We start from the raw sequence: 26,140 nt of genomic DNA on the forward strand, positions 1-26,140 counted from the left end.
CGTGAAAAGCTAGCAGACAGACAGACAGACGGACAGAAAGACAGACACACTTTCACATTTATAATATTAGTATGGAAGTATGGATGATTATTCATCATCATCATCATCTCATCCCATCTTTATCTTTACCGTTAAAGCAAGTGATACTTAAATGCTTTAAACGCACATGAATCCCAAAAATTATAGGTGCGTGCCCGGTATCGGACCCCAGACACCGCTAATAAAACTGTATCAGAGATCAGAGATGAATAAATAAATTTCAATTTTAACAACTAACTAGACCTATGAAGACAAAATATATCTAGGTATACGTATGCTTACTAAGAAGATAAACTCATTTCCTAAACACTGATTACGGGCTGGCAGTTGATCCGCGCGATCGATCCGGCCCGGATGTTAGATAGCACACAGATACTATCACCCGCAGCTCAATGCGTTTAATACTTCATGACTTTTAGATCCCCATACTAATTATCCCTATACTTACTATAAGTATAAAATATTTAAGAAAATTAGTAAACAACAAAGTTTATGAAAAAAATACAATAATGCGCGTAACCTTTAGGTACAACTCAAGAATTGAACCCGTGAACTTTTGCTCAAGATGCACTAGCGATCTTCACAAGGCGCTTCTAAAAGTATATTCAAATAATTTTTTTTTTTTTTTAAAAGAACATTAGCCATGTTAAATGACTAATATTCCCCTTTTTCCTCTCCAACTAAGCGTGAAGTTTGTGCTAGGAGTAGGTACGACAATAGTGCAACGGGCGGGGTTTGAACCGTCGACCTTTCGGTTTTCAGTCCACTCCTTTACCAGTTGAGCTATTGAGGCTCTAAAAAATTGAGCCACGATAGCTCAACGGTTAAAGAAGCGGACTGAAAACCGAAAAGTCGCCCATTCAAATTCCACCCGTTGCACTATTATCGTACCTACTACAGCTTTACGTTCAGTTGAAGCGGAAAGGGGAATATAAGTCACGTTTAATATGGCTAATATTCCTTTTTTTTTAAACTCTCAGGCATGTTTTTTTGTAAGCTTTACGCTTTAAAAAAAAGAAAAACTTAAATATAATTAACAAATCTACCCGATCGGGATGAGTAGGAACTAGTATTTATAATTTTTTTTTGTGAAAACTTCACTGGCTTAATGAAATTTCTAGATTAAGGTTGAAACTATGTAATATGTTTAGCGGTGTGTTTACTAAAAAAAAAAAAAGAAGTATGTAAATTCCATCTGTTTGTTTGTAGGTATGTACATAAACTTTCTAAGTAAGCGGTGCGTGTCGTGAAGAGGGCTCGATTTACACTGTCACTCGGAGGCTCAGAGCACATGTCACTCTTATTTCTCGACAGCTCTTCACGGGGCTCGAAATTTTACACTAAAAGTGTTAACCCTGCTTCGCCACGATCTTGTACTTTCATGTAGGTAGGTACCTAAGCTGGAAAGCTTCTGAAATTTTACTTAAGTAAAACGTTTTTTTACTTTTGAAAATATTACGAATGATTTGAATATAGAATAGAATAGAATAGAATGTTTTTTATTCATGTAAACTTTTTAAAAGTGCTTATGAATAGTCAGGTTTAATTTACCATACCATACCATACCATATTACGTCTTTATTCTGTTACCCTCTAACAAATAAACCTGGAATAGCGGTGGAATAGTCATACTCTGTTTTGTCTTTCTCTGTCATCAGTAATTTGACATTTGAAGGCAAAAGACAAAACAGAGTATAACTATTCCACCGCTATTCCAGGTTTATTTGTTAGAGGGTTAAAGATTACGCGATTGCGGCATGCATCCGATATAAACTTATAAATGACAAGATATGCCTAAGCGAACAAAATTTTTCACGGTTTTAGAACCAAATAAATCAGCGCCACCTCTTAGATACTAATGAACGACCCGTTTGAAATCCAGACGTCACTGAGGTTGCATTGGTGCTAAAGCACCAATGAGTCGTTGCTATTTTGTTTGTTCAATGGCCCTGTGCATACGAAGTAATCTCTACATAGTATAAAATGAAGTCGCTTCCCGCGTCTGTATGTATGTATGAACGCGTAGATCTTTTAAACTACGCAACGGATTTTAATGCGGTTTTCACCAATAGATAGAGTGATTCAAGAGGAAGGTTTATAGGTATAGTTTAATTTAAAGTTCAAAAAATTAGAGATCCCTAGAGAAATTGAAGTAATGTGAATTAGGTCGGAAAAAAATCCTCTCATTTGAGAGTTTCCGAGGCAATGACACCTCAATGACACCACATTAGTATCTACGTTGCACCCATGCGAAGCCGGGGCGGGTCGCTAGTATTATAATAAGAGCCTCAATAGCTCAACGGGTAAAATAGTGGACTGAAAACCAAAAGGTCGAAAGGGATCAAACCCCGCCCGTTGCACTATTATCGTACCTACTCCTAGCACAAGCTTAACGCTTAGTTGGAGAGGAAATGGGAATATTAGTCATTTACAATGGCTAATATTCTTTAAAAAAAAAAAAAAAAAAGTCAACGGCGGCATGTGGATTGTGGAAGTCTTTGTAAAAGACGAATTTCTAGTAGTGGTCATCTAACTGACGGCGGCTTTACTTCTAGAGTAAGCGCGAGGACTGTGCGGGTGTGCGGAGCGTTCCCTCCCCTTTTGCCATCTCGACCTGTCGCGTACTATTCCTACCTACGGGTAGATGATATAAATAGATATCTAGCTACAATACCACACTACATCAAAGCAAAATGTATTCGAAGTGGTAGGGACTGTCAAGTTTCAAATATCTGTCCAAAGTGACGCGAGGTATTTATGCTCAGAAATTCTCTCAACTGCGAAAGGTGGGCGACAGCCTTGGAAAACACTTGTTTAAACCAATTTCACCCTTATTACTTAGGCCACAAGAATTATGTCATTTTGAAGATATAACGTAGATACTTAAAGGATTTGTTATGGTTAGGTATACATTTATTCTATGACGTTTGTGGAGTTATTATGATAAAACATGATATTTACCTAAAAGCATTTTTTGGTAAGTATTTGGCAAGTATTGGTAAGTTATGCTTTAACCTTAAGTTACTATTCGGCTAAAATGGGATGTGCTCAATAGAATCGATTAAATTTTATAAACCCAAAACTTTATCACAAAGACGTTTACTTATATCGTTGCTTTATCATCTAAATATATAAAAGGAAAACGTGACTGACTGACTGACTGACTGATCTATCAACGCACAGCTCAAACTACTGGACGGATCGGGCTGAAATTTGGCATGCAGATAGCTATTATGACGTAGGTATCCGCTAAGAAATAATTTTCGAAAATTCAACCCCTAAGGGGGTGAAATAGAGGTTAAGAATGTAGTCCACGCGGTCGAAGTCGCGAGCATAAGCTAGTAATTAATTAAAAAAACCGGCCAAGTGCGAGTCAGGCTCGCGCAATGAGGGTTCCGTACTACAGTCGTATTTTTTCGACATTTTGCACGATAATTCAAAAACTATGATTCATAAAAATAAATAAAAATCTGTTTTAGAATATACAGGTGAAGACCTTTCATATGATACCCCACTTGATATAGTCACTCACTTCAAAAGTTGAAAATACTAATTATTAGTTCATGACCACAATTTAATTTTTTTTGTGTGATCTAACCCCAAATTCACGGTTTTCAGATTTTTCCCCAAATGTCAGCTATAAGATCTACCTACCTGCCAAATTTCATGATTCTAGGTCAACGGGAAGTACCCTGTAGGTTTCTTGACAGACAGACAGACAGACAGACAACAAAGTGATCCTATAAGGGTTCCGTTTTTCCTTTTAATGTACGGAACCCTAAAAATTACATTAAATACCATTAATTCAGTTAATTAGATTATTATTTTTATAATTAATACAGAAACCAGCAGTTTCAAATATAGTATTATATTATAGTATACAGTCATTTTTGCTTTAAAGTTAAAAAATTAAACTAAAGCGGGAACCAAACTTGGGCCCTTTCGGCTCTTTAGGAATATGGATACTACGGTTAGAGAAAGTAGTTGCAAAAAAATATCATTGTTACTTAAGAATCACGTCTTACTAATTGTATTTACTTACTTTGTTCCACTTACGCGAGGCACTTCCTTGTCAAAACGTGCTCTATTGAGTAAGGGAAGTTATTTATTGTTAGCTAATTTTAAGTGCTAAGATTGCACGAGCTAGTAGATGTAAAATGTAATTACGTCACAATGAATTCTTTTTTTTTTTTAAATTCAGATACGAGTTAGCCCTTGACTGCAATCTCACCTGATGGTAAGTGACGATGCAGTCTAAGATGGGAGCGGGCTAACCTGGAAGGAGTATGGCAGTTTTTATTAAACCCATGCCCCTTTGGTTTCTACACGGCATCCGGAACGCTTAATCGCTTGGCGGCACAGCTTTGCCGGTAGGGTGGTAACTAGCCACGGCCGAGGCCTCCCACTAGACCAGACCAGAAATTTAGAAATTATAAAATCCCAAATCCCTGCCAGGAATCGAACCCGGGACCTCCCACTAATAAGACCACAGCGCTTACCACTGCGCCAGGGAGGTCGTCAATTAATGTAATTTGCAGCGTTTTCTTGATGTACCTAATCGGCCCGCATGTGTGTTATATATATTGTATACCAATGTATTCATTTATCCATACTAACATTATTTTAATGCGAAAGTGTGTCTGTCGATCTGGCACTTGCGCATGTTGGGCTTGCGTGAGATGGAAGTAGGCATTGACTTATATATTACTTCGTATGGACAGCGCCATTGAACAAACAAAACCGGCCAAGTGCGAGTCAGGCTCTTGCAACGAGGGTTCCGTACTACAGTCGTATTTTTTCGACATTTTGCACGATAACTCAAAAACTATGATGCATAAAAATAAATAAAAATCTGTTATGTTACCCCACTTGATATAGTCACTCACTTCGAAAGTTCGATGACCACAATTTTTTTTTCGTGTGATCTAACCCTAAATTCACGGTTTTCAGATTTTTCCCCAAATATCAGCTATAAGATCTACCTACCTGCCAAATTTCATGATTCTAGGTCAACGGGAAGTACCCTGTAGGTTTCTTGACAGACAGACGGACAGACAGACAACAAAGTGATCCTATAAGGGTTCCGTTTTTCCTTTTGAGGTACGGAACCCTAAAAATGGCACCGACTCATTGGTGCTTTAGCACCAATGCAACCTCAGTGACGTCTGGATTTCAAACGGGTCGTTCATAAGTATCTAAGAGGTGGCGCTGATTTATTTGGTTCCAAAACCGTGATTTTTGTTCGCTTGGGCATATCTTGTCATTTATATCGATGGAAGTAGGATAATTTTTATTCCGCAAAATCAAAAGAGTTCGCACAGGATTTTTATCTAAGTACTTAATCTACTGTAACCAGAACGCTTGCAAAAACTTAGCGTTATTGGTATACTACCTAAACGCAATCCAATACCAATAACTGTTTGCCTCATTTTGTAGTTTTAGTGATTTAGTATTTTTCAAACCCGCAATGTATAGCGTTCAAAACTGAGGTTAATGCCCCACCTACGACGCGCGACGTGGCATTGACTCCGAATGGCCGCCTATGTGCTTATGCGACGTTCGTTGACCTCTAGCGTTAGTCAGATGTTTTATTTGCATTATATCGTAAACTTTTACAAAATCTAGGATATATTATTTTTCGCGTTTTTTTTTTTCATGGTATCATATTAGTAATCATCAGTACTATAACCTGTCTTCATTTTTGGTAGCGTTCTGGTTACACCCTGTATATCCGCACTGAACTGCTAAATACTGAACATTGGAAATGCACCCTTACCAGACAACGATGTCTGTAAAGCGAGATTTAGACTAGCAAGAACTTCTTGCAAGTTATTCTGCAAGTACTTGCAGAACTGTTTACACTACGAGCAATATTGTACATGTACATACATTTGTGACTTGCGGCAAGTCCAGCGAGTTAGAAACTTGCGGAAGATTATTTACACAGTAGAAATAACTTGCGGAAGTCAACTTCTGCAAGTTTTGTTGCTAATCTAAACCTTGATTAATACTGATAGAGGTTGTAAATTCAGCAACCCTTTCAAGATATTAAAAAAATTAAAAATGCATCAAAGACTCACTAAGAAAGTAAAAATAATCAAAACCTAACTAATATAAACGCTACGTCTAGACTAGGCACAGACTGGAATGTTAAACAAGGGTTCCGCATAGATTGAAAAACATCCCTATTATATATCTCCATTATGAGAGTAGACGGGCAACGGCCGCGGGGTTCATGATATTCTATACAAGAGTCGTACAACTATGAAATAGATAGGTACCTATCTACTTGAAAACTGTAAGCTTTGTTGGAGAAAATTGAGTTTTAATAAAAACAGTATCATCTGTCAAAGGGGTAATCGACTACAAAAGCTGTGATAGCCTAGCGGGTAGGACGTCCGCCTTCTAATCGGAGGTCGGGGGTTCGATCCCGGGCACGCACCTCTAACTTTTCAGAGTTATGTGCGTTTTAAATGTGTGTGAAGTCTACCAATCCGCACATGGCCAGCGTGATAGACTATGGCCAAAACCCTTCTCACTCTGAGAGGAGACCCGTGCTCTGTAGTGAACCGGCTATGGGTTGATCATGATGATGATAGACTACTGTTATCGACTAATCGATATTATCAACGTACAACTTAAATGGCGAGACCACAGGAATATAAAATAGAGAGATTTTATATCCCTGCGGTATCGCCATTTAAGTTACATTTACTTTTAAGTTACATTTACAAGTTCCATTTGCATTTAAGTTACATATAGATTCCTCCTACATCAATGGCCAAGCAAACTTAAGATTTAACCTAACTCTTAACATGTAGACACCCTCTAAGAATTTTTTTTTCGAAATTCTGGATCAATCAGTAAATAATCCTTTTATTTGACTGTGGGCCTTTTTGTTTTTGGTTTAGCTTTTAGCCAACTCTAAAATTAGGTTTAGGCAAGGTTAAAAATAACACATAACTTGGGCATATTATAATTTTGTTTATTTATACTTGTTATATGTAAATATTTATGTACAAATACCTATAGACATATCTCTTTAATATGCTGTTCTATCTTTCTAGCTAGAGCATTAGGGTGCTCTAAAAAAGATACTTTTAAAATCAACCCCTTAGACTTTAAGGCGTTAAAGTGGGGTGAAAACGTAAACGTTTCTGTAGAAAATTATCTGCGTACATGAATTTTACATATTATAAGAGCATACACGTATAAGTAAGTACCTACCTTGTCATTAAAAAATCTAGGTACCTTTAATTTCTGGCCCATAGCACGCAGTCCATGATCGTGCTACCACAAACTGCAGGCAGTGAAATCATGATACAAATGGAAAAGCTAATTCCAGAAGGACTAAAGTGCCGGGCAAATCGCGTCGCTTATATGCGTTTCTCCGAGAAGGGCTGGAACTAAGGAAAAACCGGTCAAGTGCGAGTTAGGCTCGCGCAACGTGGGTTCCGTACTGCAGTCGTATTTTTTCGACATTTTGCACGATAACTCAAAAAGTATGATGCATAAAAATAAAAATAAAATATTTTAGAATGCACAGGTATGCAAATACCTTTCATATGACACCCCACTTGACATACTTCGAATATTTATTCACTTTTCCGGTGTTTTATAAACGTTGCATTTGATTTAGGTCTGATATCTAGAAGACAAATGCGAATATATTCGAAAATTGAAATACTAATTATTAGTTCATGACCACAATTTAATTTTTTTTTGTGTGATATAACCACAAACTCTCGGTTTTCAGATTTTGCCCCGAATATCTGCTATGAGACCTACCTAAGTCCTAACTGCCAAACATAATTCCAGGTCAACGGGAAGTACCCTGTAGGTTTCTTGACAGACCGACAGACAGACAGACAACAAAGTGATCCTATAAGGGTTGGGTTCCGTTTTTCCTTTTGAGGTACGGAACCCTAAAAATAGACTATTCTACAACTAAGATTAACATTGTATGTACACCTACTAGAACGCAATCGCCAGTAAACGAAAACCGCCAATAAAAGTTATGTAAACAATATCAGCTAGTGTCATGGCTATCTAGAGTTAGACGCCAGGTACCGACCGATCGCAACAAACAAAGAGATGGGTCGGTATCTACGTCTAATATTTTTATTGAAAGCTCAATAGCAGGGAGCGAGGCAATTTACGTCGAGACACATACATTCCAATTCCACAGGTTCTTTGGTCTCGTAATGGTGGAATAGAGAAAGGAAAAGATGTTTATTTGTTGTACGATTTTACAGGTAGGTACTTAGCCTGTGAAAAATCATGAACGAAAATCTCACAAAGTTTGAAAATTTTATTATTGTTGCTTAAATTTCGCTCACGAATGGTCTTTGACCCGAGCTAAGACTCTAAAGAGCGCGGGACCGAGAAGACTGCGTGTTACAAGGGAAAAACATCGGGTTAATTAGTAATAATCAATGTAGCAAACAATCGTTTGTTAAGTTTCACGGAAAGCGAATTTTCACACTACAATCAAATGGCGAAAGTGCGAAAATTCACTTTCCGAGACAAACCACCTGTGAAATATCAGCGCTATTGATTTTGATCATAATTTCTAGTTAAATTATTGTAGCAAATAATTGTAAGAATTTTCACACTACAATCAAATGGCGAAAGTGCGGAAATTCACTTTCCGAGACAAACCACCTGTGAAATATCAGCGCTATTGATTTTGATCATAATTTCTAGTAGAAAATTATTGTAGCAAATAATTGTAAGACCGAAATTTGAAGAATCACTTTCCTTGAAAAATCGCTTGTGAAATCACTGTGAAGATAAATAATAATTTCATCAATAGAAAATGATTTCAAAATAGCGATAAATTATAATTTCATCAATAGAAAATGATTTCAAAATAGCGTTATAATGGCCATCAACAAACAATAGAGTGTATGTCGCCTATCAAAATATCTATCTAATCTCAGCGGTGATTCTAATTCAAAACAAAAGCTTTCCCTAGAAACCCCTGCAAGATATAAAAACACCATAAAATTTCCATTACTACCCGTCCGGGCAAGCTATGCCCGCTTGGCTCCTTGTCAAAGGTTAAAAATGTCTACATAAATTGTAAAAAACGTGCAAAAAATGGCATACTCAGTAAACAAAACGGTATTATTGATGGACGTAGTTTATGGGTGTTATTTTTTTGGGTAACCGTCATCTCAGGGAACTTGGGGTGCGACCAGTATAACCAGTATGATGAGCATATTGTATACATTCTGTTTTATACATTAGTTGTTAAAGATTTATCCATTCTGTTTTATTCTTTAGTTGTTAAAGACACCGAGGTATCAAGTAAATTCGTTCCTATAGAAGAGCTATTTCAATTACAAAGCATGTTCTATGAAACTGTCAAAATTAGATGTTTAATATTATCATCATCATCATGATCAACCCATTGTCGGCCCACTACTGAACACGTGAGAAGGGTGTAGGCTATACTTTGCCACGCTGGCCTTGTGCAGATTGGAGGCTATCTGTGCTTGTCACTACCACGCTATCACGAATGTCCATCTATATTATGACGTCTAAATTAATACAATGAAGAACAGTTCAAACAAAAACAAAAATAATAAAAAATTATTCAATTAAACTTTTACAAGTATTTTTGAATCGTCAATATATTATGCATCTGCCACTGGTTCGGAATGCCTTTCCTACCGAGAAGAACCAGCATTAAACTCGGCAGTTGCTCTTTTTAAAGTTTTGATAAGTATACAATGGGGTTAATTCTAAGCACAACCTAATTTTAGAGTATTCGCATGCTCTTCTTACTAATGTAATATGAAAAGGACAGACACAGTTTGACAGTTTTTAATTAAATTTTTAGATGGTAAAACCCTTGATTTTAGCACGCACTCGCGAACCTACTGTTTAAATTTGTATTGTGCACTAAAATTTAGAGTCTTTAAATGTGCAAGTCATGTTCCGTTCCTTTTTTAGCATTAGTAAAAAGAAAAGGATGCAGATACTCTAAATTTAGTTTGGAGAGAGACTAGAGAATCGGGGCCTATTATGCCATAGTTATTTATAAAAGTAATTGCAGTCCCGTGCATTGCGGATACGAGCTGCAGGTCTAATCGACGCTCTTTTATCATTTACATTATCTTCGATTCTGTATATGCTTTTTCAGGGGCATACTTTTAATAGATTTTTGCCTTGAATAAGCATTATAATATATGTAGCTTTTCATCAATATCTCTGTCATAAAGAACGCGCGTCAGTTGAAATCCAAACGCGTCCTCTTCAAAAAACTCATTACAAGTTATTGTTTCTTTTAATATTCGCAATATTAGTAGGGAAATTGGTTACAATGAAAAAGCAATTTGGCGGGATCCCGAACAAATAAAAGCAGTCTTGCAGGCACTCATAGTAAAACTGAGTTTAATGTTCTCGCCATTAAACTGCCTCCCATAAAATACCACTTATTGTCCCATGAATATTTTATGGTGTTTTTTTTCGTTAGGTACTTTCATGTAGCGTGTCGCGACTAAAATTTACTGTATAATGATATTACAAGTAATTTTACTAACAGACATTTTTATTAAATAAACTTTCTTAAATAAATATCTAAATAAAAAGTTTAAAAAAACCGCAGCGAGGCATTGTACCCAAGATGCTGGCAGCATTACCCCTTTGGAAGGCCAAACGAATTCTTTGTCCAAGGTAGCTGCAAGCTCTCGGGTCCCCGGCTGACTCGATTATCCTTTTCGAAATTTTTTCAAAAAGAGCTCGAGCCCCCGGGCCCCACGGCCCTAAGGTCTCCACAGCAACAGGCACGAATAAGAAGCTCCCATCAAGGTTTTCATATTTGCGCCTATTGGCCCGTTCGGCGCTGATATGGCCGCTTCACCCGCCAGTGTCTGCACTTGTATCCCAACAATACAAGCGACCTGCCCATCTTCCAAGAAACGAGCACCATACCATCAGGTCTCAAATTTCACTTATAACATTATTGGCATAAGTTATTGGCATAAGTTATTGGCATAGGTTAGGTAGCTCAAATAACTACACGCATATCCCACCTTGCTACCTAATTTACATAATTATTGAAGTTATTTTAAAGATATTTCGATGGTTATTTTAAGGTGTTTATTTTTTGAAACGTACATAATATATCTGGCTGACTGACTGGCTGGCTGACCGATCTATCAATGCACAGCTCAAACTATTGGACGGATCGCGCTGAAATTTGGCACGCAGATAGCTACTGTGACGTGGACAAGGACTTTCGCTAAGAAAGGATTTTTGAAAATTCAACCCCTAAAGAGGTAAATTTGGGGTTTGAAATTTGTGTAGCCCACGTGAATGAAGTCGCGAGCATAAGCTAGTCTTTCTTCTATATAATTTTCAAATGTAAATCAAATACATTCACATCCACGCCATCTGAAAGCGTTCCCAAAACAACACAAAGGGACAGTCCCAAAACTTATTACTGAATTGAGAAGTGAGAACTAAACGCTTTGTTAGATGTCGGGTAAGTTGGCAGCATTGTCATAGTAACTGTGAACAGTTGTTAAGAGTTATGCCGTTGCTCTTTAGCTACATCATAGTATAATGTTATATTTACAAGATATAATATTATAGTACATTATATGATATAAGATAATATTATACTTACCTATTCACAGATTTATATCCTTAATAGTATAATCATAATTAAGCATCATCATTCATCATCATGATCAGCTTATCGCCTGCTTGCTACTGAACATGGGTTTCCTCTCAGAATGAAAAGGGTTTGACCCACGACTATGTATACTATAGAAGTCAACTTCTATATATAGTCCAGATTGCAGAACACTCTGTTAATGCGAGTACTGTCGGCGGTACATTTGTTCGGGACTACGTCGTCGATTGAACAGCGCCAGCTAGTTTCTATTGTGGCAACCGCCACAGGTTTGACCATAGTCCATGAACTGTGATAGCCTAGTAGTTAGAACGTCCGCTTTCTAATCGGAGGTCGGGGGTTCGATCCTGGGCAGTGCAGATTGTAAGATTTCACATAAGTTTGAGAACGATATGGAGGAAGTATGAATGCAAGTTTCCTCACGGTGTTTTCTTCACCGTTAAACCAGGCGATTTTAATTAATTGCTTAAAACGCATATAGCTCCGAAGGATTAGACATGCGTGCTCGCGATCGAACCCCCGTTTTCCGCGGCGGACGTCTTCACACTAGGCTATCACGATTTTTATTTCCACTGGACCCACAGTTTAACTAGGTACTTATCTAGGTCTTCTTATGTACTTTATAGTTACCACTTTACCACTACCACATTCCTTTGCCATTTTCTACTTCCGAGCTATCTCTACCTATAGTAACTAACAAAACTACAAGCAAAATCTATAGTTAGACCATTCACTAGTCACCAAGGTAAGTACTGCTGCCATAGTATACCCAAATTCCAAACAATCCCATATCTCTCGACAGCTACCAAATGAGTTACACGTTGCTTTTGACAACTATGCACGGCTCATTTGCTCAGTATTTCATTACTTTTGTCTGCTGCAAGACCAACTTGACAAGGGCCAAGTGACCCTAAACTTTACCGCGATATTTTAAACCCAAAACATTGCAATCTCAACCTTAAATCTAATACAATAGATATTGATAAAGGTGAAGATATAAGTTTGCAACACGAGCATAAGATTTACAAATTAAACACACCAGTTAAACATGCTAATTTAAATTTTAACGCTAATGAAATAATGGTTAATGGGACTGTAAATTAAAAGTGAACGGATCTGCTTGATAGATAACAGGTATTTGTTGTAGATGTGACCGCTATTATGCAGCTGTTTAACTTGTGTTTAACGTTAAGCTGAGATTAATGGTTGTTGATTGTTGTTTCTAATATTTAGTTTTGAAATTTCGAAATGGTTACGGTTAAATTATTATTATTGTAGGATTATCTGACTGATAAGCCACGATCGTTAATTTTGCAAATTGCTAAATATCTGTTAAATAAATAGAACGAACGTACTTGTATTAATTTACTTATGATTATTTATATGTTCAAATATGTTCCTTATTCAAATATCATTTCAAGAGTTTGTGTATCAATTTCTTTGGACGTCAATGAGATAATAACATACGATTCACTTGTGAGACATGAAAATTTAGTATCAGGAGTTTAGTATTGACGTCAATGATAGAAAACTTTTATCTTCCGTAGGTATCAAATCTACAAAATGTTATATACATTATAGTAGCGAAAACATACAAGACATCTTATTTTTGCACTATAGGCGCACGCTTAACCACGATCACACCTGATGGGAAGTGGTGATGTGGCCTAAGATGCATTCGCCTAGAAGGTGTCTATTCACTCTGTTTTTAAAATACCAGGATTATAGTTGGTAGGAAACACTGATCTCTGAAGACAACCCAAGCCATGTTCCTAGCAATACCATCTTTTTTTGGAAAACCAAACAGTAGACCAGAAGAGAAAGCCTATGTACATACAATTTTTGTACTAGAATTAATTATTGATACAGTTGAATAATAAAATTCAAATATTTCATTGCTTTTGCCGCAAAATACTTTCCTTTCCAATTTTTCTTACTTTTCCTTTATTCCTGCTTTCAGAATTTCCGAAAAAAAAAACCCTAAAATACAAACGGCCGATGAACAATATTTTTCCGCTAACAGATGACGTATTCCCATACAACAAATCAGTACATAACGCCGAAGGTAATCATCTGGAAACTATTCCCTATTCAGAACCTGAAATTTTACGCAAAAAACGGTCCAGGGAGGTGTCTCCACTCGTGTCCTCGACGACCAGTAAAGCAAGAACTATACAGTGTCACAAAGTTGATATAACAGTTATGGAAATAAGGGAAATCTTCAGGGGTGGAAAGGTCTCGATTAGCTGGTTAAGGGACAATAATGGCGTGTTCATTCAACCATTATTTCCGCGTGATTTGACGTGTCATTGCCATACCTTGGCAGGGTAGATAAAGTTGAAAACGAATCAAGTATATAAAATCAAAAGTAGGCTTTCCCATTTTTAATAATAAACGGTGTGAAACCTGAAAACTTAAAAAAAACTAAATAAATATATAAAAAATGCTTTACGGCAAAATTTGGCCTTGAAGTCCACTTGCATTCCCTACCTATCAAATTCCATATTATCTTTATTAACTTTGCAGTTCATGCACCTGATAAATGAAGGTAAGTACAATTTTATTAAGTATCTTACTTACATGTGTAAATAATAGTAAAGATAAGAATTTTTAACTTTAATCTCATATTTAATACAACGCATGATAATAAAGATAACAATGTTTTTATTATCATATATGTAAATAGGAAATGTGGTAAAAATAAATAAATAAAACTTTAATACTTAACAAATACGAGTTCTTAGTTTGATTAAAAAATGTAAAAGATACACACATAAACTGGTGGTGAACATTTCAGACATGAGACAAAAATATAAGGATGTGTGTAGACGACAGTTAAGATGGACTCGAATATGCTACTGGCACTCAGGGACTAATACCGAAGATTTATCAAAAAACCTCTATAAGAGAGAAATACTACCTATCAAAACATTGATCGGTTTGGGAGAAGTGATTTTAATTTTTGATTTAGGGAAAAGGTAATATTTAGTGATCGTTTTGAGTAGATGTCCCGTCTCTATGATTAATGATATTTATCGGGACAATAGAGCAAACAACCCTACTTATCTCTGAATAAAAAAATAAAAAAACAAGACTAAATTAAAAGTAAAATAAATTAAATTGAATCTAAAACCTCATCGTGACCACGGCAGCGAGGCATTGTACCCATGATGCTGGCAGTATTACCCCTTTGGATGACCAAACTAACTTTGACCTAGGTAGCTTGCCAGCTCTCAGGTTCCCGGCTGACTCGATAAAAAAATTGCATATTTAGCTATAATAATGCGGTCTGAGAGTGAGAAGCATATTACGCTTTATGCTAATGCCAATCTAACTTTAGATCGAAACCGATTCTTGTTTTTATTTGACGCGTATATTAAACCATTTTTATTGAGAGTCAAACGCAGAACAATTTTGTGTGGTAACAAAAAAATCTAAGTTTTCTCAAATATATAAAAAACATGTTAAAAATATGTTTCACATAATAGAGCTCTTGACAGAATTATCAGAGAGGTGTCGCTAAACGAAAATCTATACACGCACTTAGTTGATGCGATAAGAACATAAATCTGCCGGTTCTGCCACCTTCAGAAGTGCTGAATCACGTTAATAAATTTCAGGAAACCGAATGACACCCCTCTTTGACGCGTTCAACGGCGCAATAGAAATATTGAGGGGATCACGAATTTACGATAAGCCTATCCCCAGTCTTTTGGGCTGAATCGATTATATTGGACGTTTTACGTGTAAGCGAGATTTGTCGCCAATTGCCCTTTTACCTACGGAATTATTGATTTTGGTTCTAATTCCGGGGCTCGATCACAGTAAAATGATAGCTACAGTTTGACGATCGCAATCATATTTGATTGGTTGACAAAGACCAAAACTCTCTCGCTATTGGCTGAAATGCATTGCTAAAGCAAAAACACTATAAACTCTGCCAATTACAGCAATCGAGATTGTAGATCATAATTGATACAACTTTTTCGTAATTGACCTGTTGGCTTTTGTCTTTGGAAAACGGTTCAAAATAATATGGTGTGACCCAGTGTAAGGTACTAGGTATACTAAAGTCAGTAACAATGGCTTCAGTCCAACTTTGGCTGGTCACTTCCGATCTGTGATCTAGAGAACTACGAGTAAATCAGTAGTAGTCATAGTAGCTGATTCCTGACATTATCACTAAGAAATAGAAAATTGGTTAAAGCAAACTTATATCCCTTTATTTCGTTTCCTTCGCAAAAATAAAACAATAACAATTCCTTAAATCCAATGTATGTAATTACAAAAATAACAGTACTTAAAATATTATTGCTAAGTATTAAATGTACCTAGTTACCATAATATGCATAAGACAATAAAAAATATAAATGCATTTTAGAGTACTCTGCTCCAAAGGCAAAAATAAATTGTTCATTATCAAGAATCATCTGCCACAAAAAACAATCACGCTGTTTTAAGTCTTTCTGTATCACTAAACACTTCTAGTGGATACTTCCAACAAACTATCTGCACTAACTGCATTAAGAAATTTATCACTAATACTAGAGTTAATGTCTATGCACATATTTTGTAGTATACTATTGAAGTTAAGAAGTACAATACGTCGTGACTTCTTATCTAAGTCTTTGACAACTGTTATGATATTCGATGCCACTGTTGTATCCATATCTCTAAGGTTAGTTCCATCAATGATCATCAAAGTATCTAATTCGCCCTCAAAAGAAGCTTTCACTATCATTCGTCTCGTATGATCTGCTGCACAATACGGTAAACTTTCTGGCAAAACAAGTACAGTCATAATTCCTTTATCTTCTCTTAAGATATTTACTTCTATAGTTGGTTTAGCAGTTGTGTATAGCAAAATAAAGGCATCAATCAAAATTCCTGCTACTATTCCATATTCTAGACCTTTAAACAGACATACCAATATTGTAGCAATTAATATGAATAGTTCTTTTTTACTACTCGTCCATAGTCTTCTTATTATCATAAAATCAACCATGTAAAACATAGCTGTTATTATCAAACCAGCTAGTGAAGCTTTTGGTATGTAGTAGAACACTGAAGTCATTAGACTTAATGCCAAAATTATTAGCAGTCCTGTGAAAATACCTCCAGCTTGAGTTTGTACTCCAGAAGCATAGTTTAAAGCGGTACGTGTAAATGATCCCGTAACTGGCATGCCTCGCACAAATGATCCAAAAATGTTGCATAGACCAAGTGCAATCATTTCTTGAGTAGCATTTATTGGTACTCCTCCAGCAAAGGCTTTAGCAATGGCAATTAACTCCAAAATAGCAACCAATGGTAAAATAATAGCTTCAGGTCCTAATGTTTTGGCCATGTCAGTAAAACTATACGTTTCGTTTCCAACTGTTGTACTAAATGGCGGTAGTTGAAATTTAGGTAAGCCACTGCCGATATCTCCAATTAATAACACAGGCTCAGTATTCGTTACTTGTTTCAAAATATAAGCAACGACGATTCCAAAGATGACAACCACTGCATTCCGACCTAGAGATATAAACCATCTAGTTTGCTTCACAAATCCATCTGTCCGTCCGCAACCTTCACCGAGGCATTTTAATAACAACAAAATTATTATGGTAGTAAATCCTAGCAGCGTATCCCAGAGTTTAATGGTCAGGAAATTGTTAAAAAAATTATACATGGATTGAGCAAAATAGTTACCCCCAGATCCAGTAAGGCCGAACAATCCCTTAAGCTGTGCTGCTGCTATTTGAAGAGCGGCTGCCGTAGTGAATCCACTGATTACAGGTTGTGATATGAATTCCACTAAAAATCCAAGATTGAATACGCCCATCGCTAATATGAGTATTCCGGAGAGAAATGACGCTAATACGGCAAAGTCTGCTGAGAGGCCAAATACGTATTTCGAGGTCATAGCTGCCATAATTGCCGTAGGTCCAACTGTTATGTCTTTGCAGCTCCCAACAAACAAGTACACGAATCCTCCCATAAGGCCAGCATAAAGCCCATATTCAGGCGAAAGTCCAGCAACAATAGCGTAGGCTATACCTTGAGGTATAGCTGTCAATCCAACTGTAATTCCTGCTATTAAGTCTTGAATAAATAAAGTGGCGTTGTACTTTGGCAGCCATTCTATTATTGGAAATCTTTTCTTCGCTGATTTTACACTGCAAGCATTTTTAAAGGATTTTTTTATTTTTCGTCGAATGACTCGACCACTTGGTTTCGTGTTGTCCAATGTTGTCATAACACGTGCTATTAAGAAATTTGCAAAGACAAACTGAGACGTATAATCTTTAACGCCGGTATCAAATCATTATCAACGACGTTAGCTTAAAATTATCATTTGATAAAAATGAAGATTTATCTCGAATACATTTTAATAGCTTATCTATATGTGCAACTACTTCATACTTGAATCGTATAATATTTCTGTAAAATCATGTTTCCTCTATGTTTCCTCCTCTTGTTTTATAATACCGTCTCGTCACCTCCTAATCATAATAATCAAAATAATGATGTATTGAATTTTAAAATATACCTACTTTGGTTCAACAGTGAAAAACAGAATAAATAAATGAGAACAAAATACTTACGAAAATACCGATAATAATCTTTTCCTAGTTGATAAGATCGTCATCTTTATAATACTAATCATGTGATTTACTTGTTCGCAATTCACATGATGCATTTTATCTAAGCCAATCTAGAAATTTATTTCAATAGAGTATTCATTTAAAGTAGATTATTCCCGCAACTCATATTATTGCCTCAATAGCTCAACCGGTAAAGGAGTGGACTGAAAACCGAAAGGTCGACGGTTCAAACCCAGCCCGTTGCACTATTGTCGTACCTACTCCTAGCACAAGCCTGACGCTTACTTGGAGAGGAAAGGGGAATATTAGTCATTTAACATGGCTAATATTCTATATTAAAAAAAAAAAAAACTTTGTCCGTGTGGCTATAGATTTTTTAAGGATCTAATTGGAGTTTCTCAAAAGCCTTTATTGGTGGACCTATATAACCTAGACGGTTACAGCACACCCCCGACACTCCATACAAGCGAACTGATTTAATTTACTTATTACTACTACCGGAACACCAACCTATCCTATATAAACACATGAGATAACCTAACCTTATGTGTTTAGATCGAGTGGTTTGACTAACAATTTTATAAAGTTTCAGCGTTATCGAAATGGTATAGAACATAATATGAGTAAGTACGCGACAAGACGAGATGGCAATCGGGGAGGGAACGCCCCTCACACACGCAGAACTCCGCGTGAACGTGGCGTCCGCGTCCCCCGCCTCAGACCCCGATTGCCATCTTAACCTGTCGCGGACTATACATTCCTTTTTCTATAGCTACACTAGCTTCTGCCCGCGGCTTCGCCCGCGTGGCCTACAGGAAACAAATGGCTTTTTTTTTAGAAACGAACATTATAACATCGCATAACACATATAACCTTCCAACCCCCATTTCACTCCTTAAGGGGGGGGGGGGGGGGGGGGGATTTTCTCATAGTCAAATATCCTGAAACAAGTATTTCTTCATTTGTGACCGAAAACCCAAATACCGACTTTCATACAAACTTCCATCCCCCATTTAACCCACTTAGGGGTGGAATTTCGGAAAATCCTTTCTTAGTGGATACCTGCTCTTCACAAAGAATAGGCCCTCCAAATTTCATGTCTTTAGGACCAGCGGTTTAGGCTGTGCGTTGATATCTATGTCAGTCAGTCAGTCAGTCAGTCAATCAGTCAGTCAGTCAGTCAGGACTTTGAATTTTATATATATAGAAAATAATACAGTAGATACAGATAAATAAATTTTAAAAAGGTGGGGAAATCGCGCGAGAAACTCTTTTTAATTCTACACACATGTATTTTTTTTTTTTTTTTTTTAATAGATATAGCGAGCAAGCGAGCAGGCGGGTCACCTGATGTTAAGTGATTACCGCCGCCCATGAACATTTGCAGCACCAGAGGAGCCGCCGATGCGTTGCCGGCCTTTTAGGAATTTTTGAATGTAGCAATATGTCTTGATAATATCGACGTTGGCTGTGTTTGTGTGATAGGGCAGTGGGTTCGACCCCGAACAGTGTAGATAAGGGTGATGAAGGAGCGCGTGGCCATGCATATGGCCCAGGCATTACGACGACCACTTTACAAATACAGAAAATTGCGCTGAACTGAACCCTATGCCTTTAATTTTAGGGACTTTACAGTGGAAATTAAAACCATGGTAAGTTACGTGGTAAAGCCAGTATAGAAGACTTTTTAGTTGATAGGGTTTAAACAAAAACTACGGTACTGTTTGGGCATTGTTTGCAAAACACATACGTTGAGAAGTAATTAGGAGTCGAGGTGATGTTTGCTTAAAATTTTGGATTTTCAGCGAAGCAGGTTTCATTATTGGACGCCTCGGTATCATCTAAAACCGTTATGAAACTTAAAATATGGTTCCTGTATGCATAAGCGATAACTAATCTACGCGAGGCTATGTTACAAGGTTTTTAAACTTTTAATTGCAGTTTTATGGATTTGAAATAAAAGCACTTGGATCCGAATTTTATACTACCGTACCGCCATGGTTCAAAATGGTCTACTTTTCATCTAATTAATTAGTTTTATTATAATATACTAGCTAGGAAGACATACACTTTCGCATCTTCTCTATAATATAAAAATGAATCACCAAATGTGTTGGTCATCGCAAATCTCGAGAACAGCTGAACCGATTTCGCTAATTCTTTTTTATAATATTCCTTGAAGTACGTGGATGGTCCTTACGGAGAGAAAAATTTAAAAAAAATTGAATCGACTGTTAGGCGGAACGAAGTTCGCCAGGGCAGCTAGTTTATAATATTTATAGTATGGATGGAGTATGGATAATATACAATAGCCTGAACTGAAGCCTGAAATTGTTATTGGACCTCGTTACCCCGGTATTTGTCACTCCATTTAGTCCCAAAACTCTCAACATTTGAACAGCAAAGGATTCGAGATACGGCTTTGTTCTGAATGGCTTCTAATTCCTCTATATATCAAATAAGATAATAGTTCACGCAACTCGGTCTTAGCAACGCCCCCTGCAGTCAAAGGGTTAAACACCGACAATATTGTACTATATATGTAAATTTATCGTTTACTAGATGATGCCCACGCCTTCTTTCATGTGGATTTAAGTTTATGGATCCCGTGGGAACTCTTTGATTTTCCGGAATAAAAAGTAGCCTATGTCCTTCCCCAGGATATGAGCTAACTCTGTATGCACCAAATTTCATCAAAATCGATTAAACTGTTGAGCCATGAAAAGCTAGCAGACAGACAGACACACTTTTGCATTTATAATATTAGTAACTAGCGACCCGCCCCGGCTTCGCATGGGTGCAATGTAGATACTAATGTGGTGTCAGTGAGCAGTCTGATTCGAGATTCGAGATTTCTTCCAATATTTTGTGCAAATATCGTCATATTTCAACAAATTAACACAAACCAATATTAAACTATACCTATAAACCTTCCTCTTGAATCACTCTATCTATTGGTGAAAACCGCATTAAAATCTGTTGCGTAGTTTAAAAGATCTACGCGTTCAAACATACAGACAGCGGGAAGCAACTTTATTTTATACCTGCTATGTAGAGCAGATTGATTAACAACTTACCAAGAAGATACACGGATTTAAAACGTACCTGAAAATAAATAAAAGTCCAGATTACTTTATGTTTCATAACTAGCTTATGCTCGCGACTTCGTCCGCGTGGACTACACAAATTTCAAACCCCTGTTTCACCCCTTTAGGGGTTTAATTTTCAAAAATCCTTTCTTAACGGATGCCTACGTCATAATAGCTATCTGCATGCCGAATTTCAGCCCAATCCGTCCAGTAGTTTGAGCTGTGCGTTGATAGATCAGTCAGTCAGACACAGACAGTCTACAGTAACAGTCAACTTTTCCTTTTAAATATTTAGATAATATTCTGCAATAAGATCCATATTCTTACAAACGTGATAAATTAGGCCTTCCAATAGACTACAAGTCCTATCTAGCTATTGTTTTTCACTTAGGAGTAAGTACAATAATTTACCTAGACTCATACGCTGTCAATACGAAATAGGCCGTAGCTCATACACGATTCATTAAGCCGTCTACGTCAGGCCCGGGAGTAATTCCTTTGCCAATAATAACCAGGGAATTAATACGGTGTTTGTTTCATAAGCTGTGTGCGGTGGGCCGAAAGTACCACGGTTATTGGAGAAGGGTTACATTTACACTGTGATTAATATGTACTCCTACTAAATATGGTATTGATTTTAACGCATGGGATGTTTAAGGCGTTTTACTAGGTTCATCATCATGATGATCAACCTATTGCCGGCTCATTACAGAGCACGGATCTCCTCTCAGTATTGTTTGTTTCATAAGCTGTGTGCGGTGGGCCGAAAGCACCACGGTTATTGGAGAAGGGTTACCTACATTTACAGTGTGATTAATATGTCTACTCCTACTAAATATGGTTTTGATTTTAACGCATGGGATGTTTATGGCGTTTTACCATGTTCATAATCATGCTGATCAACCCATCACCGGCTCACTACAGAGCACGGGTCTCTTCTCAGTATGAGAAGGGTTTAAGCATAGTCCAATGCGGATTGGTAGACTTCACACACCTTTCAATCAGTTTATTTTTTCGTTTAGAGGTTTATTTCCTAGATAAAATTAGTCAAATTTTAATCAAGTGTATAGGTACATGTATAGTCCGTACAAAATTACTCCTCACGCGCCATTTTAACTTTATGTGTCAAATATCATGTGAAAAGTACGATTTTAGTCCTTATTTAAGGTGAACCCTACTTTTGACATGATAGTTGACCCATAAGTGAGGAGTTAAATTTTAAGCGTAGGTATGTGAGTTACCATGGTACCTTGTCGATAGTCTTCTCAATTGAAATGCATAGCATACCAAAATGGATTACCAATAAGGCTTTCGCAGGCAGAGGTGCCTAAGTAGCCAAGTCCAAAATCTTATGGAAAGGCGATAGGGCAGTCTTAGATGGAAATCCCTAACTTGGAAAGCTGCGATGTAATGTCCTAATTTAGTGGCATGACAGTTATAAGAAGACCCACACTTTCTGCCCCCAACTTTCCTTCTATAGTGCATTTTATCGGAACGCATCGGTTATCTCGATTTTATAAATGCAGAAAAAGTGTGGATAAAATAATAATTGAACCATATTTGAACGTATATTTATTTATTTATTACACTTACTTACTGCCAAAAAAGGAGTGTGCCTAAAGTTTTCATGGTTTGTATGTAGTATGTGAGTTTCTTTATTCCATCATTACTTCTAAATATCTTAACAGATTTGGATGTAGGTATGGGTATCGTTAAAATCCAGAGACTATATCCTCGGTGTTAAGTGACACTGACAATATTTTTTTTTAAGTATGTTTTCCTTCACAGTTTCAGCAATTTGCTTAAAACCATCACCATGACAGCACATCATCATGATCAACCCATTACCGGCCCACTACTGAGCCGCGCCTCCTCTCAGAGTGAGAAGGGTTTAGGCCAAATCTGCCACGCTGGCCCAATGCGGATTAGCAGACCGCTGCACGCTGGCCCAATACGGATTTGCTTAAAATGCATAGGTATAACTCTGAATAGTTTGAGGTGCGACTATCGTGCTCACTACTGAGCACAGGTCTCCTCTCAGAATGAAAAGGGTTTGGTTATGGACTATGTCCACCACGTTCGCCGAGTGCTCTTACACATGCAGATTGCCTCACAATGTTTTTTGTCATTTTTAAAGCAAGTGATATTGCTTAGAACGCACATAACTTCGAAAAGTTAGAGGTGCGCGCCCGGGATCGAACCCTCGACTTTCCGACGTCTTAACCACTAGACTGTCACCGCAGTCACCATATTATCTAAATATATAAAAGGAAAAGGTGACTGACTGACTGAATGACTGACTGACTGACTGACTGACTGACTGATCTATCAACGCACAGCTCAAACTACTGGACGGATCAGGCTGAAATTTTGCATGCAGATAGCTATTATGACGTAGGCATCCGCTAAGAAACGATTTTTGAAAATTCAACCCCTAAGGGGGTGAAACACAGGTTTGAACTTTGTGTAGTCCACGCGGACGAAGTCGCGAGCATAAGCTAGTTATTATATATTATTGTTGTGGGTCTCATTCATCAACCGTTTAACTTTACGAGGCCATGGGAAAAATAAAACGGCATCAAATTCAATTCTACGTAATGCGTAATCAGAGATTTGATGCGCGCTGAGATCCGAGCCGGGCTTATCCGGGATACAGTCGTAAAGTGTATGAAGCGTCCCCGGGAGTTCCTCCTATCGCTGAACTTATTTGAGATAAACAAATATTACATCTTGGTGGATTTTCTCGACTTCAAGGATATGATTTCCTTAGAAACTGCCTAAACAAATATGCCGCACGTATTTATTTCACTGATGTCCAAACATTCAATATTTATTAATTTTTTCCCACATCTACAAAACTGAAAATGATTTTATAAATGGGTTTGTTTTTTTGTCTTTTCTTAATGCATATAACATACATTAATTATTGGTCTCGCTCCGCTCTACATATAACTTTAGAAACTTTAGAGGATAAACGTAACGTTTGACCGTCAATGCGCAGACGTACGCATTGAGGGTCAAACCTCTGTGTTTTTTTTGCAATGCGTGCTACAGTGCGACAAGGCTCTTTTGGAACTTGAATGACATTAACAGGGGGGCGCTGTTGGAGAACAAAGGCTTAGAATATTCAACACTTGACGGCAACGTTAGTTCCGATTTTCGCCACGCGCCAAGATGTATGTAGACAATAAATTTAAAAAAGTTAATTAAGTAGGTATTTTTATTTTTATTGCTTAGGTACATGATGATGAATACAATGGAAGGCTACTAGCGATAATAAAAACACACTCTGAGGAAATTTCAACTCCCTACCTATAACGATTCATGAGATACAGTCTGCTGACAGACAGACAGAAGGACAGCGGAGGCTCAGCATCAGGATCCCGTTGGCGCTCTTCGGATATGGACCTCTAAAAATGGATTTGTTTACGGAGGAATTTCATTACTATATGGTTATTTCACGTCTCCGTCGCGACTTTAGCATCGGTTTTGATTTGTGATTTGGACGCGGACCAACCTCGAGTGTGCTGGTACGAGACTACTCCGTTCATTGGTACTGGCGACATGATAAATTAAAAAGCCTTATTTTATTTATATAAGTTTTAGTTCTCCTTAGAAATATAAATAGAGAGACTACCCCGGTATGTATTAATTCTATACCAAACATCAAAACCGGCTAAACGGATTATGCTTTTTAAATTACCTTGTGTTGAGCGAGACGTCGGGCCTGTCAGACACAAACCTCTATGGCGAACATCTGAGGTACCAGATGCTTCAACGCTGATATTCCGGCCGCCTTTTATTCGCAAACGTTACTGGCTTAGAACAGGTATATAAAACTAGACGATGCTTGCAACTTCATCCGCATAGATTTAGGGTTTTAAAAATCCCAATTCTTTGACTTTCCGGGATCAAAGTAGCCTATGTCCTTACCCAGGATGCAAGCTATTTCTGCACCAAATTTATCAGAATTGGTTAAGCGATTGAACGACGAATGGGCGATTTAAATACGGTATGCTGATGTTATTTGACCCCGACGAAGTCGCGAAAGCTGCCAGATTCATCGTAACTATTACGCAACGAGATACTCCTCTGTACGCGACAGTACCTACTCGTAGTAGCCTTGACTTTGCCAAAAATCAACGTCTAGACGAAGCAAACGACCACTCGTGTATAACTTGTCAAAATTATTATATGGATGTAAGCTTTTTGGCTTTTAAAGGCCAGTAAATGCACAGTATATTGTACTTGCAAAATTATGTGCATGTAGAGTTGAATTTTGTGAGCTTAATTTATTATAGGAGTTGAGAAAAATACTGCATGAAAAAAAACAAGTAAGTAAGTGTTCTATGAGAAGAAGTTCTTGTAAGAAAAGCTGTGATAGCCTAGTGGTTAAGACGTCCGCCTTCTAATCGGAGGTCGGGGGTTTAACCCCGGGCACGCACCTTTAACTTTTCGGAGTTATATCACTTGCTTCAAAGGTGAAGGAATACATCGTGAGGAAACCCGCATGCCTGAGAGTTCTCCATAATATTCTCACTTGGCCTATGACTAGTACTATGACTAATGACCAAAACCCCTACTCACTCTGAGAGGAGATCCGTGCTCTATAGTGAGCCGGCGATGCATGGGTTGATCATGATGAAGTAAGTGTTCTTGCTACTTTATAATATTAGGTAGGTATGAAGTTTCAAATACTTTAGCACGGGTTTGTCTACACTTTTCAGCCTTAGCCTTACCAACTGATTTTTCCATTGTTAGAGCAAAGAATCAAG

The 26,140-nt window shown here is 37.4% G+C and overlaps 2 protein-coding genes across 5 annotated transcripts in view; both read right to left on the bottom strand.

The window, feature by feature from the left end:
• LOC117996763 (uncharacterized) overlaps positions 1-26,140 on the bottom strand; it is a 441,299-nt gene that overhangs the window by 235,480 nt on the left and 179,679 nt on the right. The gene's annotated exons all lie outside the window — the stretch shown is intronic.
• On the bottom strand, positions 16,161-17,955 carry LOC138404724 (sodium-independent sulfate anion transporter-like). Its single transcript, XM_069509515.1, has one exon. It carries the CDS (start codon positions 17,925-17,927, stop codon positions 16,161-16,163), a length of 1,767 nt encoding a protein of 588 aa, XP_069365616.1. The 5' UTR covers positions 17,928-17,955.

This window comes from Maniola hyperantus, chromosome 3 (assembly GCF_902806685.2).
Source record: "Maniola hyperantus chromosome 3, iAphHyp1.2, whole genome shotgun sequence".
NCBI lineage: Eukaryota > Metazoa > Arthropoda > Insecta > Lepidoptera > Nymphalidae > Maniola > Maniola hyperantus.

Excerpts from the sequence above, each read along its gene's own strand:
- LOC138404724 (XM_069509515.1), bottom strand. The coding sequence starts at position 17,927 with ATGACAACATTGGACAACACGAAACCAAGTGGTCGAGTCATTCGACGA.